The 15,914-nt window shown below is 43.2% G+C and overlaps 1 protein-coding gene across 3 annotated transcripts in view; it reads right to left on the bottom strand.

Annotated features, from left to right (window-relative positions):
• LOC308103641 (serine/threonine-protein kinase MRCK alpha-like) overlaps positions 1-15,914 on the bottom strand; it is a 103,614-nt gene that overhangs the window by 47,789 nt on the left and 39,911 nt on the right. For all 3 annotated transcript variants that reach the window (XM_080453729.1, XM_080453730.1, XM_080453731.1), the window contains exons 3-5: positions 11,911-11,994; positions 10,722-10,817; positions 8,281-8,429 (exon numbers count right to left, since the gene is read on the bottom strand). In XM_080453729.1, the coding sequence (XP_080309855.1) occupies positions 8,281-8,429; positions 10,722-10,817; positions 11,911-11,994 (329 nt within the window). The remainder of the gene's footprint in view (positions 1-8,280; positions 8,430-10,721; positions 10,818-11,910; positions 11,995-15,914) is intronic.

Raw genomic sequence — 15,914 nt, 5'->3', positions numbered from 1 at the left:
CGCCCACTTCACACTGGGTGTGATTTTGTATTTACTTTACTGGAGCATTTCCAATTTTCAGTACTGTTACTTCTACCCCACTACATCTCAGAGGAAAATATTGCACTTTTACTCTACTACAATTATATGAAAACTTTAGTTACTTTGTAGATTTGGATAATTATTACAAAACACACTAACCACTTCAGCCCTATACTGCAATCAAATACATGTAGAATAAAATAGCAGCCACAGCCTGAATTTACCACCACCTCAGGGCTTGTGGCTGGTGCATGGTAGGCCACGGCCTACACAATTCTATTCAGATCGCAGATGGTTCCAGGAAACGCACAATGGTTCAGTTCCAGACCACTTTATGTGTCAACTTTTTACATTTGTATTTTATCTTTTAGATACTAGCCTTTGCCTCCAGCCAAGAGTGTTTCATACTATGTTTTTACAGACAGTCTTGACTGACATCAGATATCACCAGCTTTAACCCATTAAAACCGGGAAAGTATCTGTCATTTTAGATTTTAGCTATATATTTATAGCAACATAAGTTTTTCTGAAAAGTCTTAGGATTTAGAACAGTGGTTTAGAACAGTAATTCTCAAAAATAGAAGATTCAAGATATACAAGCTCACAGCGAGCTTGTACATCTGCTATTTTTGAACATTTTTGAGAAATCTTGAAAGAGAAACAAATCTTCTCTTCTGAGGGTCCCTGGCACAACACATTTTCAGATGGGGGTCCACGACCAAATATATATTTCAATGTGGGGGTCCTTGGCACGAAAAAGTTTGAGAACTACTGATTTAGAAGGAATTTGTAGAATCTGCATCAGGTCTTAATGGGTTAATGTCTGCCTTCTTTCAACTAGAGCTTTCTACGGAAGTAGACAGTGAAACGAGCTGAAAACAAGCCCAAAAGAAGCGACTAACACATGAGCACTATGAGAACCTATATACTGTATACATCGGCTATTACAAGCTCACAACGCGTCGCAATGAGCTTGCAGATCTGCCATTTTCTAAATATCTTGAAATAAAATGTGGAATATTTGGAAGATTTTTTAAACTTAAAAAATAAAAAACATATCTGGTACGGGGCTCCCCTGGCACAAAACATTTTCAGATGGGACTTAGGGACAAATACATATTAATTTGGGGTCCATGACATGAAAATATTTGAGCAACCACCAATATTTACAAGCAACTTTACAGAAAACAAAGCCCAAAGTCGCTTATAACAAGCAGACATGGCAACACTGCCTGCAGCTTGGAGGCGGGCTAGCTCATCAGCCTGCTCTGGTGAAGCTGCCCATTAAATCGCAGCTCTATAAAGCAAGACATTAACCACTTACAGTAAGCCCTATATACTTCATTGTATGAATGAATATGAAGAATAGCCTATCTACAAGCTCGCAACACGTTGCATTGCTTGTAGATCTGCTATTTTTGATATTTTGTTAATTAATATGAAAATAATTGAAAAATGACTTGGAAATTGGGAATCGGAAATTTAGCCCAAAATAGTGGCTACAGCAATGTGGGCATGAGTGACTTCTAAGGACATACTCATACAGTCCTGCACTGATGTTAGTGGAGGGACTTTAATGACCTACTGTACTGTTACAGTAGTAGGGACGTGGCAGAAGTTTCATACACATGTATGTGTGCTTGCGCCACACACACACAAACACACACACACAAAACTACTGTTTATAGAGTTATAGTCAGCCACAGCACGTAAACTTGGAGACACAGAAGATCAAAGGTTAGATTAAAGAAAAGTTGTTTCATAACTCAAGACACTCCCCACATCCTTCCTCCTACTATAAAATTAAAAGTGTCTGTCTGTCTCTCTGTCTGTACTCCACTGAAATATTTTATTGTGTATACATTTTGTCTGTGTGCTGTGATTGTGATTTGACCAGGGGGTGGGGGGTATCTGGTGAGGTGACAGGCATGGATGAACCTGAAATCTGTCTCATTTAAGAGGAAGCGCTTGTCGTGTGTGTGTGTGTGTGTGTGTGTGTGTGTGTGTGTGTGTGTGTGTGTGTTCATGTACATGTCTATTGCCATTGCCAGAAGGTCTTAATCTGGTCCAAAGTCTGCTTGTCTGCGTGAGAAAAGGGGGTATTCCTCCTGATAAACCATTTAGAGCTCAGCGAACCGTCTAAGCTAGTGACAAGCAGAGTTTAAACAAACATTTCCCTCCCTGTCTCTTTCCAGCCACCACCACCCAATGCACCTCTCTCTTCTCCCTCTCTGGGACATCACAGACTGAAAGTTTCTCCCTCCCCACCATTCCATGCCATCTCATTTTATAATTCCTAAACATCATCTTCCTTTCTGCTGATATACTATCCATTGTTTCTCTCACAGCACTCTGTGTTATGACGTGTCCGTGACCAGTCAGGGCAGCCAGGTTAACGCCTCCAGCTAAAACACGCTTTGACGCTTGCAGTGCAAAAGCCGTCACACAATTATCGCTCCACACACGCCGGCAAACCATGAGGGATGCTAATGCTAAGATAAAGCTACGGTGGGCTAGTTAGCATGGCTAATTGAGCTACTGTTGACACAGTGGGGCTTCCTGCAGTCTTAAGGAGCAGCGCAGGGCCGAGAATAGAGGGGGGTAATCTCCTCTAAGACCATGGCGTCCATCTGTGAGGGCCATCTGGACACTAACGCAGACCAACACACACACACAATGGCCTTTGATGACACTTGAAAATAGATGGACAAGACAACTGTGCATGGCAGTCCAGAATATAAAATGTGTTTGTGAGGTGTTTGACGTAGGATCCAGACAAAATGTGATATGTGATATTCAGTGGTTGAGACATTGGGACCTTGAGGTGGAAATAATAAAATTAAATAAAAAGCTAGCTTGCTTACTTATAGCGTCCATTAACACAACATACATATAGACACAATCTCACGTACGCAAGCACGTGCGTGCACACACACAAAACAAACACCTCCTTTATAACATGCATTATAACCACTTTGATTAAGCAACTCAGTTGTTGATTTGCAAACAACGTAATCTAAGCTCTTTGTTAAATGACACATTTTATGCAGTGTGTGTGTGTGTGTGTGTGTGTGTGTGTGTGTGTGTGTGTGTGTGTGTGTGTGTGTGTGTGTGTGTGTGTGTGTGTGTGCGTGTGCTTAGTCTCTCATAGATCAGTGGGCCATGGAGACACACATGGGCCTGATCAATAATAGAATACACATGTGGCTCCAATCAATAGGAAAATACACACACCATCTGACGGATGGACGGACAGACGGATACACAAACAGCTATAGTGAGAGCCAGGTGGAACAGATGTCATCTGTCATACACTCCTCTCCGTCTCTGCCCATTAGATCTGCCCATTCGTCGCTCAGTCACACATGCAATTTCTCCCTCTAACATAAAGCTCTTGTTCAGATACCCACCAAGATAGAAATATACCCACTTCTATCACTCTCTTTGAAACATAACACTCAGTCACTGACGCGTGCATGCACACACGCACACATACACACTCTTCTAAGGGCAGACAGATGTGGTGCTGGTTAGCACAGTGCTAGCACAGAGCTTAGCCATGCTGAGTCAGACTATTGAAACGTCTGTCAGGCCCCTATGGGAGGCCACGCAGATCACTGACCACTTAACGCACACACATATACATAGAATTGCAAGTGCACGTGCACGCGCGCACACACACACACACACACACACACACACACACTCTTTTGTCTTTCCCTCTGGCCCTCTCTTTTAAACAAACACTCACACTCTCTCTCTTGGGACAGGGTGAGGGGGAGTTTGACTTTTCCATTCTTTTATTTGCAATCATTTCAGCTCTATCAGTGTCAACTGGACTGAAAAATAGTATTTTTTTTAAACAGCCTGACATGCTGGTGAGGTCAACGGTGCCACAAAAACACAAAACAAACAGGAAAAGGATAAAAAAGGATCCCAACAGCGGAAAATATGGGATAAAAATAGGCTGGCTGTATGAATACAGATTAAAGTAAACAGGGATATGCTGCTGTGTCATTTTTTAAGGTTTGGCATCCTGATAGCCAAGTGGTTAGGGTGCATACTGCAATGGGTGCAAAATGCCCTGATCAGTGAGTCGACGGTACGATTCCCAACCGGCTGACCCATTTGCTCTATGCCATTCCTCTACTTTCTCTCCACATTTCCGTTCTCTATTAAAAAAAGGCTTAAAATACCTCCCAAAAACAACCAAAAAGGTCATAAAGGTTTTGGCAGACCGTCAATCTCTTAGGAGCCTCACTAGCATCTTTGAAGTTGACCATTTCACTGGTTATTACCCAGTGTGTAGTATTCAGTTTTTCATCGTTTAAGATTTTCCTAATGGTTTCTGTATAGTTTTCCATCTACCGGCACAAAACCTGACCTATTGCAGGGCACTGAACAATTTGGGCAAAAAGTATTAAAGCAGATTATTTAGCCAGATATTGGGATTATAGACCTTAATCAGGATTAGTCTCGATTTAGAGAGAATAATTATTTTCATTGTACTTTTCTTGTATCTTGCATTAAAATTTTTACCACTTCTAATGACATATTAGGCCTTCTGTGAAATGTTTCTCAATATTCTGTGATTCTTACTAGAAACTGATAAAAAAAATGCAACAAGTGACTGTGATATCTTTTATCTCTTTGTAATTTGTAGAATATTGTGTTATTGCCTTATATTATTTGTGGTGATGACTAATGGGGACCTGTAATAAATGTACAACACCCAATGTCTGTGAATCAGCCTCCTATTCATACACGTGTAGTTGGTATGTTTTTAACCACTTCATACGTACTTGACCGGTGTCCTCCAGGGGTCTGTGCTAGGCCCCCTCCTATTTTCCTCTACACCAAATATCTTTACAGATAATAGCCAATCTACAAGCTCACAGCTGCTATTTTCGCTGAATGTCCCCCCCGCTGTTGGAGAAAGGCTCATGAAAATCTATTTTTACTCTCATCACACATTGAACAGGCAAACACAGACAGGCCGCTCCATTCATTCATTCTGCCCATTATACAGATGAATGAAGACAGTGGCTTCTGTCCATCCCAGACAAAGAGACAGAGATAGGTCTGTGCATCCTGGATCCTGAACCTACCTTGTGATCCAAAAAGTCATAATAATGAATTAAAATAATTCCGTATTTTTTTTATAAATATAATAATATAAAAGAATACAACATTATCAAAAATAAATACATTTAAAGTTGTAGCTCTAAAATAAAAAGTTACAGCTCTAATCTCAATGAGAGCCTAATATTGGCAGCACAGCCCACAGCCCATTTTTACTCTTAGATACTGTAGGTATATAAAGTACTTTCAGTGACTCAACAACCAAGCTGTCTTTGATGTTTTCTTCTGTGCAATTTATCTGGACTGGGACGCGAAGGGACGGCCGCAGGGTGATTAAAATGGGCTCCTCAAATTAATAGCAAGCAAGTAGCATCCACAGCCATGGAAAATATGTCTCCCAGGAGAATGAGCCTGTAAAGGCCGCCACTCTGCCGCATCGCCACAGTAGTTCCATTTGTATTTCCTAAAAAGCGGCAGGGTTGTTGTGTTTAGCGTGATTGAAAGTGATGTGTGAATACAGGCTAGCTGGCTGGGTTTCTCTTTAACAGCCCTGCAAATTAGAGGGTTAATGCATTGTCTTTTTTCACTCACACACAGACTGGAAACACACCCAACACACACAAATGCTTATTCACACACATACATACACACATATCTCCATCATCATACAGATACATGCAAACATGCACAGACCCACACACACACACACACACACACACACACACACTAAGCGACCAGAAGAGAACAGCCAGCAGGACACACCCTCCTCAGGGGACCTGACTGGCTGTCTCCACCCTCCGCAAACCAAGCGTGCCAATCTCTCACGTGTGTGTGTGTGTGTGTGTGTGTGTGTGTGTGGGGGTGTGTGTGTGTGTGTGTGTGTGTGTGTGCGCGCATGAGAGAGAGAGAGAGAGAGAGAGAGAGAGAGAGAGAGAGAGAGCGAGAGAGAGAGAGAGAGAGAGTAAGAGGGGGTTGGGGGAGTGGAAAAGAAGGGGGGGTGACAGCACCCCACCTCCACCCACACCCCTCCCAAGGAACCCCGTCATTACCCGTCCCAAAACATCCCAGAGGGGCCTCAAGAGAGAAGCGACACTGTCCCTTCCCTCCCTTCATCCCTCTTTCCCTCCCTCTTCATCCATCCACTCCTCCGCTTCCACCGCCAACCCCCACCCTCAGACATCACCATGCAATTAGTGGCTCCCTGCCTCCTTCACTAACTCTCTCTCTTTCTTCATAAATATCTGTATATATCTGTCTGTCTGTCTGTCCCTCTCTCTCTGTTTATAAATATCTCTCTCTCTCTCTCTCTGTCTCTCTCTCCGTCTGTCTGAATCTCTGGTGGGAAGGAAGATCAATCCAGCTGCAGACACACCCAAAACCTAACTCAAGTCTTAACCACTCGAGCCCTATGCACTTTACCTCGTCGTCGTACAACCAATAGCGGAAATAGCGACGAGACGCGCTGTGAGCTTGTAGATTGGCTATTTTTGTTGCGCAACGTATAAAATAAGCATTATCCAGTCAGTCCCGCTTTCCATTCTGTGCCTCAGTCTCTATCCTTCCAATCATCTCACCCCCCTCTTTGCTCTTCTCCCTCCATCTCACCGTCAACTAACCCCCCCCCCCGCCCCAAAAAATGCTGCTACCACCACAAACCCTTGCCAACAGCGATGCTATCATTATGTTAATGAACCGACGGGACCACTTCCTGTCTGTTGAAAATCCACTTCCTGTGTGTCAGTTAGAATCGACGGCGGCGCCCATCCCCCCCCCCCCACCGGCGCCAGCTGTCCCATGAGCCCCTGAGGGCATCTCTTATTGGTTGAAAACTATCTTCTTCCTGTATGTATATATGTTGGCGGAGACGGCAGCTATGAGGTCCCTTTGGGGCTTTGAAGCTTCGGCTTTTAGGTGGCTCGTTTGTTTGCCGTTCATAAAAATGAGCGAGAGTGAGTGTGGCGTGTGTTAATTGGGAGCAGGCTTGGGTAGCTTCACAGGAGGACTTTGTTTGTACGCAGAAAGGGGAGGTGGGGTGCTGACCAAGTAGACAGAAACTACGCAGAAATGTGTCCATAAAAGATATAGTATAAAATGTAGGGATGGGGATCGAAACACGTTTCTATTAAGGACACGGTTCAGAACTTCTTAAAATCTGAAAAACAATACTGACTGCTCTAATCTCATCGATATTGGTATCGAGATTAGTGGGTCTTAACATGATGTCATGTCTTTCTTGAGACACTAACATTTGAATAATAAATTAGGAAATAAAAATAAAGAAGTTCCAGTAAGAATTTATTGTCGACGAATGGCGAACTAGGAATGTCTGCATCTATCTGTCCACGGGTCTGTGGACAACGTACCAAATCTCTGTGTCAGTGGGGGTGTAGGCATCGGCTTCACTGATTGGCCAATCCAACCCATCGACTTCACAGATTGGCCAAGCTTTGCATCATGTTTATGCTGCTGCACCAACAGAAGTGGTAGTCTGAACAAAGCGGGTCCATCTGTCTGCCTCTATTCATTCCCTGTGTCTCCCTCTATTCATGCCCTTGTACAGTACGTTGTCAACACTACGTCAGCAGTTTTTGACGATAAGGGATTCCCATATCTCCATATTTGGTCGATTAGTGGTAGAGTAGAGGTTACCGCACTGGGTACTCTGACAACGGGTACTCTGACAACGGGTACTCTGACAACGTACAGCAGGTAAACGGGTGGTGCATGCATCCCCAACTTGCATCGATCCAGAGTAGGCCAGTGCCCATTCATAAATCACCCATTGATTGTAATACCCAACGTTATTAGTACTGTGGAAACGGGTACCGCACTGGATACTGTAATGGGTACAGCGAATACTCTAACAGGTACAACGTGTACTGCATAACCGGGCGGGCCATGCATTCCCAACGTGCGTGGTCCACGAATAGGCCTGACACCGGTCTAGGAAAATGTTATATTTCATTTAACAGTGGAAAAAAAGGAGGTACCAAGTTGGCCCACCTGATCCATCTAGCGGCCGGCTTGCAAGATTAGCTCCGGACAAACACACACACACACACACACACACAGACCGTCTTATAGACGGCTAGTCTCCAACAGAGCCACGATGTACAAATTAACGATCCCCATGCCTAATCAAGAGTAGCATTCACACACCACATACACATTCCTCACCTATGGACGTAGTGCAGCTGGTGAACAGAGTCGATGGCCAGCACCATCTCGGCCAGGTAGAACCTGGCCATCTCCTCCGGCAGACGGTCCTCAAACTTACTGAGCAGCGTCAAGAGGTCACCACCTACGTAGTAGTCCATCACCAGGTACTGGTGAGAGAGGAGCGACCAAACGGGACACGTTAAAAAACAATCTTCATTCTCTACTAGTACAGCACAGTTCATTGTAAAAGAATAATAATAGCAACAGATAATTTAGAACACACACCAAAATCCTGAGTGTTGATTTAAATGGATCCGTAAGGGTGAGCTGAATGAACACTTTCACTGTGTAGTAGTTGCAGTAATTAACAGTAGTAGTATTATGTCATCCGTTTCTTATTTGAGAGAGTGCAACAAAAAAATGGCAGATGATCCATTACAGGCTTTGAAAAAAGCAGATCTACAAGCTCACAACGTGTCGCGATGCAAGCTCGGCTATTTTCGACAAGACAGTCGTACCACTGACTATAAATGAGATACAGCATCACATTCCACAGAAACATCAAACAATCATCTAATTGTAGACAATGTCATAATTTTGACTCAACATGCCATTTTCTGATCCCTCGCCCTTTTTCCATTGCTTCTCTCCCTATTTTCTCACAGTATCATTAACATTGAGGGCATTCTGGCTACAAATGCCTAAATGACTACGGTTTGTCTTATTCACTTTTAGGGGTTCCCTAAAAATAGCCGGCTGGACAGGCCGTAGTGTGTATTTCTGAAGCCCTGGGGAGTGTCCAGCGAAGAGCATTTGTTGTGAGAATGTAGGGAATGGAATGACGGGCAGCCCTGGCATTTGAACCCAAGGTCAGGGAGCGCATACTGGCTCAGCAGTCAGTCAGAGATGGACAGCCACATCAGCCAATGAAAACTGCGGTAGGACGGCAGCGTGGCTATCAGCCAATCAGCAGCCTGGGAAGTCATTCCTTGGTGGACTGGTCAATGGCTGTTTGGCATTATTAATGGGCATGTTAAGTGATTATGTTTTTGTTAAAAGAAAATTCCTTTTCTTTTTCATTTTTTTTCTCCTCGATATTCTGATAGTAATGGTTGCTATAGAGTTTTTGTTTAGTAACAGGGTCTCTCCGTCTCACCAGCTCTACAAAGGTCATTTATCAGCTTCAAATATAGTATTTGTTTATCCTGTATGAGTTCTCTCTCCTGATTGGATGAAATTTGTATCGCGACCTGAAAATGTATTTCAGTTTTATAAAGAGCTGGAGTGAGATTGGTGAGATCCTTGCTACTGAACAAACACTCTATAGCAATGATTGATATTGGAACATAGAGCTATTTAACACTTAATTAAAAATAAATATATATCATTTACACACCTTTCTGTTCTGTTGCCCACTTTCGTGCAACGTTACTTTTCAGTGTACCTTGTGTTAAGGAATGAAGGTGGCATTCAGACACTTTTCCATTCTAAATATAGTAGTTTAATATGCTGGCATAACCACTATATCTTTACAATCTTAATATTAAGCAGAAAAGCAGACCAACCTCAGGGCAGTTATTTCCAGAACATTAAGTGTAAAGGCTGGGGGGGTCATTTGACCATTAAGTCAGGGTGCACAGACAATGACACATATGTACACGTGCTCACACAAGCCCAGCCAAGTGTGACTGGTGGGTTTGTGAACCAGACACTTTGGCAGGTAACCAATTGTGTTCTACAAACATGGCTGGATAATGAAATGGAAAAAGTGGCTGGTGAAATATGAGTCACTGATGGCTGATGGACATATGGAGCAGTTTGATGCTTTGACCATCATGCTCACATGTAGGGCTGGAACCATCTTCTCAACGATTATTCTATCAATTACCTTTTTGATTAGTCAAATAATCGAGAAGCTTGTTCTCTGTATTTGGATATCAATGAAATAACTCTAATTGAACGCTGTCACGCAAATATAGCGGGAAAGAATCCCTGTTTCACTCCTATTCACGTGCAAATGGAAGTCTCTCTCGTATTTCTCAACTTATTTCTAAATTCTCTTGACCATGTTGTTGACCATGTTGGTGACCATGTTGGTAACCAGAATAATCGGCTATTTGTGGACCCACAAAAGGTTGATACAGTACATGGCAGTCCGCATGGATGAAATCAATATGAAATCTCACGACTGAAAAATGTTGTCAGGCCAAGTCCTAATCTGTTATTTGTGAAACACACAAGCGCTGTGTTTCATAAACAATTAGCACAATATGATGTTTCATTCATACCCGTTGAAGAAAGGCTTTAACCTCCACGATCATTAGGGTTTTCTGGAAGACTGAACCCTAACCCTAAACCTGTATTCTATTGCTAGCTTGACCACTTCAAATACTCTTTAATCGTCACTGACTGACATGAGTCAGACGGAGAACTTTAATCTACGAGTCCATCCATCTTACCAGGTTGTTGTCGTCCTGGAAGGCATAGTGGAGGGTGGTTATCCACTGGCTGTCACCGTTCACCAGCACGTCCCTTTCCTCCCGAAAACACGCCGTCTGAGGAGGGACAGAACAAATGTCATGCTTTACAACATTTACCGATGACAACATGGAGGACCAGGGAAAGTCATAGACAGTGTAGAGGCAATGTGACACTTTGATTTGAAATCCCTTAATCCCATATTTCAAACGCGACTGTGTCGCGCAAACGATGCCAATCCAGAGGTTCACAACGCAACACGCTGAGAACTTGCAGATCAGCTGTTTTGAAACTTTTGCCCAAAATAGGGATGCCAGGTTTAAAAGTGGTTAAACACAATATTCAGCCAAAAATACAGAAATATAGCAGATGATATCAGCTATAATGCTCCACTTTGATCAAATGGATTTATAGTGAAATATGCATCCAGGTTACATAGTACAAGTCTAAAGGCTCCCACCCACTGACAAGAGTAAATCAAACATTAGACCCTCCTGGGATAAACGGACATTCCGTTAATAAAAACAAGCATGATAATATCTGCAAATACAGTAAACCTCCACAAAGGGGCACATGGTTAGTTTAGCTTTTTTTAGCTTTGCTTTTTGTTCTGTCATTTCCCATGTCCATGTCCCCCCCCCCACACACACACACACACACACACACACACAGTGTATGGGTAGTTCTGCCCAATGAGATATGAGGCATGAAGATGGAAGACCCATGGGACCAATAGGAATGTCTTACCGACTGTCACGGAGAGGTCAATGAGAAAAACATGCATTCGAGGCCAACAATGACATCTGTCACACACTCCATGTGACCCAGGAGTTGAGTTAAGGGGGCATGCATGAGGCCGACATTTCCCTCGACGGCACAAATCACATAAGAGCTTGTCAACCTTTTAAACCGTACATTTAAATGAAAAGAGACCGCTTTCTTAATCACATCAACCCTGGCGTCCCAATTTTGGGTATGTCATTATAGGCAAAGATTTGAACGGAAATGGCAGATTTACACATTGCAACTTTTTGTGAGCTTGTAGATCGGCTATTTTAGAACAGCCGAAATATAAAATGGGGTTCGAGTGGTTGAGACAGAAATGTAGGCTAAGGTCCAACCCCAGTGCCAGTATATATATACAGTAGCAGTATGTTTGGAGAATCTCACCTCTGCTCTCTTCAACATCTCCCATTTGTTGAGAATCTTCATGGCGAACACCTTGTCTGCATTCTTCACCTTCACCACTGCAACCTGGAGAGAGATACACAGAGAGAGACAAGAGTTTAAACCATGGAAAACGCACACTTAGATACACGTGCAATTATAATCCTGAGAGAGTGAGAATATCATAATATATCATAAAATAAGCCTCTACTTATTTATTTCATCCATCTGTAGATTCTTGATCACACACACACACACAAAATATTATTTATAGGGAGAGAGAAGGGGGGGAGGAGAGAGAGAGGCGGATACAGAATCACACACAGATGAATAGATAAATAGATTAATGATCCCACAAGGGAAATTCAGTTGGCATTGCAGAACGGTACCGCAATATGAAACACATAACAGATACAGATACACACACATATGTACACATAAACGGTGAGTAGTACACACGTTGATGTGATTGGTAGAGAGAAAGAAGAGGAGGAGAGCAGAGAGGATGGAAGATGAAAGGGAGTGATAGTAAAGGAAAGGGGTAAAGGAGCACAGGAGGAGGAGAGGAGGCGGACGTGAGGAAGGGGAAAGGAGGGACAGGAAGTGACCTTGGACACCGAGGTGTCGACCCTGAAGGCTGACAGACACGCACCACCTGGATCCTCTTACACACACACACACACACACATGCATTATACGCACACATGCACGACACGCACAGTCGCACACACACACACACACACACACAGCTGGGCATTTGTGTCATGCTACTATTCCTTCTTGGTGTCCTGACTCGCATACAGTACAAACACATGATGGAACATTCCCATATGGAACCCGTTTAGGAACCAGAGAGAACCTTTTGTTGGGGTGAGAGCATGAGATGTGCTGTGGTCTTTCTAAAACAACGTGGGAGGCCTGAAGCATATTTATACTGTACACAGTACTGTATGTGGGGTTGCGTCGAGGCTGTTTTGGCTTTTTTTTTTAAACCTAATGCCCGATGGGATTTAGCTAACTGTTCTTCATGCTATTTGTTTATCTACCTCTGTTGGCCAATGCGCAAACATAACACCGACAATAGAGCGAGTTTATTGGACAAGAACACATCAGATTTGTCTCTTCTTTATAGCACAAATCGAAGTGACTGCAAAGAACCCCTTTTACAGCTCAGAAGAACAGTCACTGGTGCCTTTCACCGATCACCTTTGTCCAATGAACTGCTGAGAAAGGATCATGCAAAGATGACCTACTATGCCATAACCCACCATCAAGGAAGTTAGGGTTATGAACTTATGACTAAGAAGAGAGGAGCGCACTCACTCACTCACACTCACACACACACACACACACACAACCCAGTTAATTACACACACACACACACACACAAGTATGCAGACACACATGGAAATATGTAAACACTGTCTCTCTATCTCTCTCTGTCAAGTAGTGAAAACAAGCGAGTGGTCCATACAAGAGGGGAGCCTGCAGTCTATTAAATGAGCCAGGGAATGCAGCTAATGCAATACAATGATAACATTCCTCCACTGTTTGGATTTCCCCCAGCGATCACTCTAAGGAGGAGGAGAGGAACAGGGGCAGAGAGAGAGAGGACAAGAGGTGGAGCACACTGTTCTTGGCAACAACTTTGTGTTTTTGTCCTTCTCTCCATCTCCTCTTTCTGCACTCCATTCTTCCTCTACTCTTCCTCATTTCCGACCTCGTTTGCTGGTTTTCATGACCAGTCTAAAGGTTAATTTAGACCCTATATTGACAAGGGTTTGCAAATGACCAGATAATATGAATAAACAAGGCGACCTAGAGTTGTGCATAGTTAAGATGTTTCAGTGCCCTCTGGAGGACAAATGTGCGGGCCGAGTGACATACAGTACAGGCACACAGAAACGGGCAAACAGCCGGTGGCTAGGATTAGCCAGGGTTTTTGGAGTCGGCTAATTCATGATGCTCAATTTTCCCACGCCAAATTCCGCATAGTTTTTGGGGATTCTTCTATAATTATCATTTGTCACAATTTGTCAACTGAGTATTTCCAATGTAAATAATAAATAGGTCAGGGAGCTAACATTTGGAGGGTGGGTTTTGGAGTTATTTTGTCATTCGGGCACAGGGGCTAATAGTTTCCCAAGGGATCTATACTTACGTTGGTCTCCTCCTTTTGTCCCTCCTCGCCGAAAATAGCCAGTCAACAAGCTCACAATGCATCACGAAGGGTTGTGAGGTTGTAGATCGGCAATTTTCGCAGGCTGTTTTCAGTGAATGTTCGCCTATTATGACATGCCAAGAACAGAGACTCTAGGGTTCATTTGGTTAGACGAGGCAAATTAACTAATTTCTTCATTGCTAAAATGGCTTGCTGAATAGGAAAGACTTGACTGAGCAGAGCACACGTTGGCAACCGACCAAAGTGGCCAGCAGACATGACAGATTTGTCAAACATGGGCAATGTAATAATCTGTGTCTGTCAAGCCCTGTTTTCCGCCGTTTTGGAAAAGCAGTGAGAATTTACCTTTAATTTAGGATCAAGATGAGTTAACCACTTAAAGGAGAAATCCGGACATTTTAAGTGTTATCTTTGATGTGTCGTTACTCACCTACCGACGTAAAAAGTGGCGTTGTTTTTTTTCCAGAGATTTCCCTGTCGTCATTTTTTCAACCCCCTCCGTTGGCATAATGGGAGCGCGTGGCTTAGGGAAATTCGTCTATTATAACCGATGCAAAGTTATTTTTTTCTCTACTACTACTCATTGTGGAGTCTCATGATAGTCAAACATGCGCTGAAAGTTCCTGAGAGGCTACCGCTAATGCCGAACGAGCTAACACTAGTTGCTTGATTCTCTCCCAGAACCTGGCAACTTGGTGTTGCCAGGTAGAGAAACAAGCAACCAGTGTTAAATCGTTCGGCATTAGCGGTAGCCTCTCAGGAACTTTCAGCGCATTTTACGCCACCTTTTACGTCGGTAGGTGAGTAACGACACATCAAAGATAACACTTAAAATGTCCGGATTTCTCCTTTAAACCGTATACTTTACTGACCAGGGTCCCACCAGGGGTCAATACTTGGTCCCCTTCTTTTATCCCTCTACAAAACACTAAGTATTACTAAATCTCTTTGCTGAAAATAGACAATCTCCAAGCTCACAACGCAACAAGCTCAGAATAGGGATTGTTAGGGTTCATGTAGTTACTGCAAAGCAGCTACTACTGATGTGCCCATAATGCAGCAGCCATGTACTGCTCCATACTGGAGCAGGAGAGGAAACCAATTAACACATTCATCAGGAGATCTCTGCTGCATCACGAACCAACGCCATTTTTCTCCCTGCTGCTGACAATGGCAAGGTTGAAACCTAAACATGCTGCACTCTCTCTCTCTCTGTGTCTCTCTCTCTCTCTCTGTGTCTCTCTCTCTCTCTCTGGTCTCTCTGAAAGTCTTTTCCTTACTCAGCATCTCCAGTCTTTTAATTTTGTTCCATCTCTCCTTCTCTTGCCCCGTCTATACATTTGCCCATCTCTCATGTTAGGGCTTGGCGATATGACTTCAAATCAATGTCACGATTATTTCAGACTTGTGCCTCGATTAAGAATCATAAAAAAAAGTATAGTGAGAACACCAGATCTACAAGCTTGTCACGATATGCCGCGTTGTGAGCTTGTAGATCAGCTATGTTCACTATTTTTGTACGCCACTATTGTTCAACGAAGTTATGTGGTTAATCAAACTAATCGATTTAGTTGATTATTTGTTGCTATAAGAAAACAATGATTAAAAAAACCTTGCTCAATTATTCGGTTATAAGTCAGTTATTGGCTCTAAATATAGGTTTTCTGTTAATTGCCCAGCCCTAGTACATGTGCAGTCTTGTCAAAGCCTCACAAAGGGGACTGCATGCAGTCATACAGCTGGGTCTCTAATCTTCACAGGACCTTCCCAAAGAAAGTATCTATTCTCCGTTTTCGTTGATCCGATACAAGGTCAACTGGCCGCC

This window comes from Gymnoscopelus braueri (assembly GCF_963280865.1).
Source record: "Gymnoscopelus braueri genome assembly, chromosome: 16".
Taxonomy (NCBI): Eukaryota; Metazoa; Chordata; class Actinopteri; order Myctophiformes; family Myctophidae; genus Gymnoscopelus; species Gymnoscopelus braueri.
Note: the sequence above shows the minus strand (reverse complement) of the source record. Positions and strands in the feature narration are given on the sequence as shown.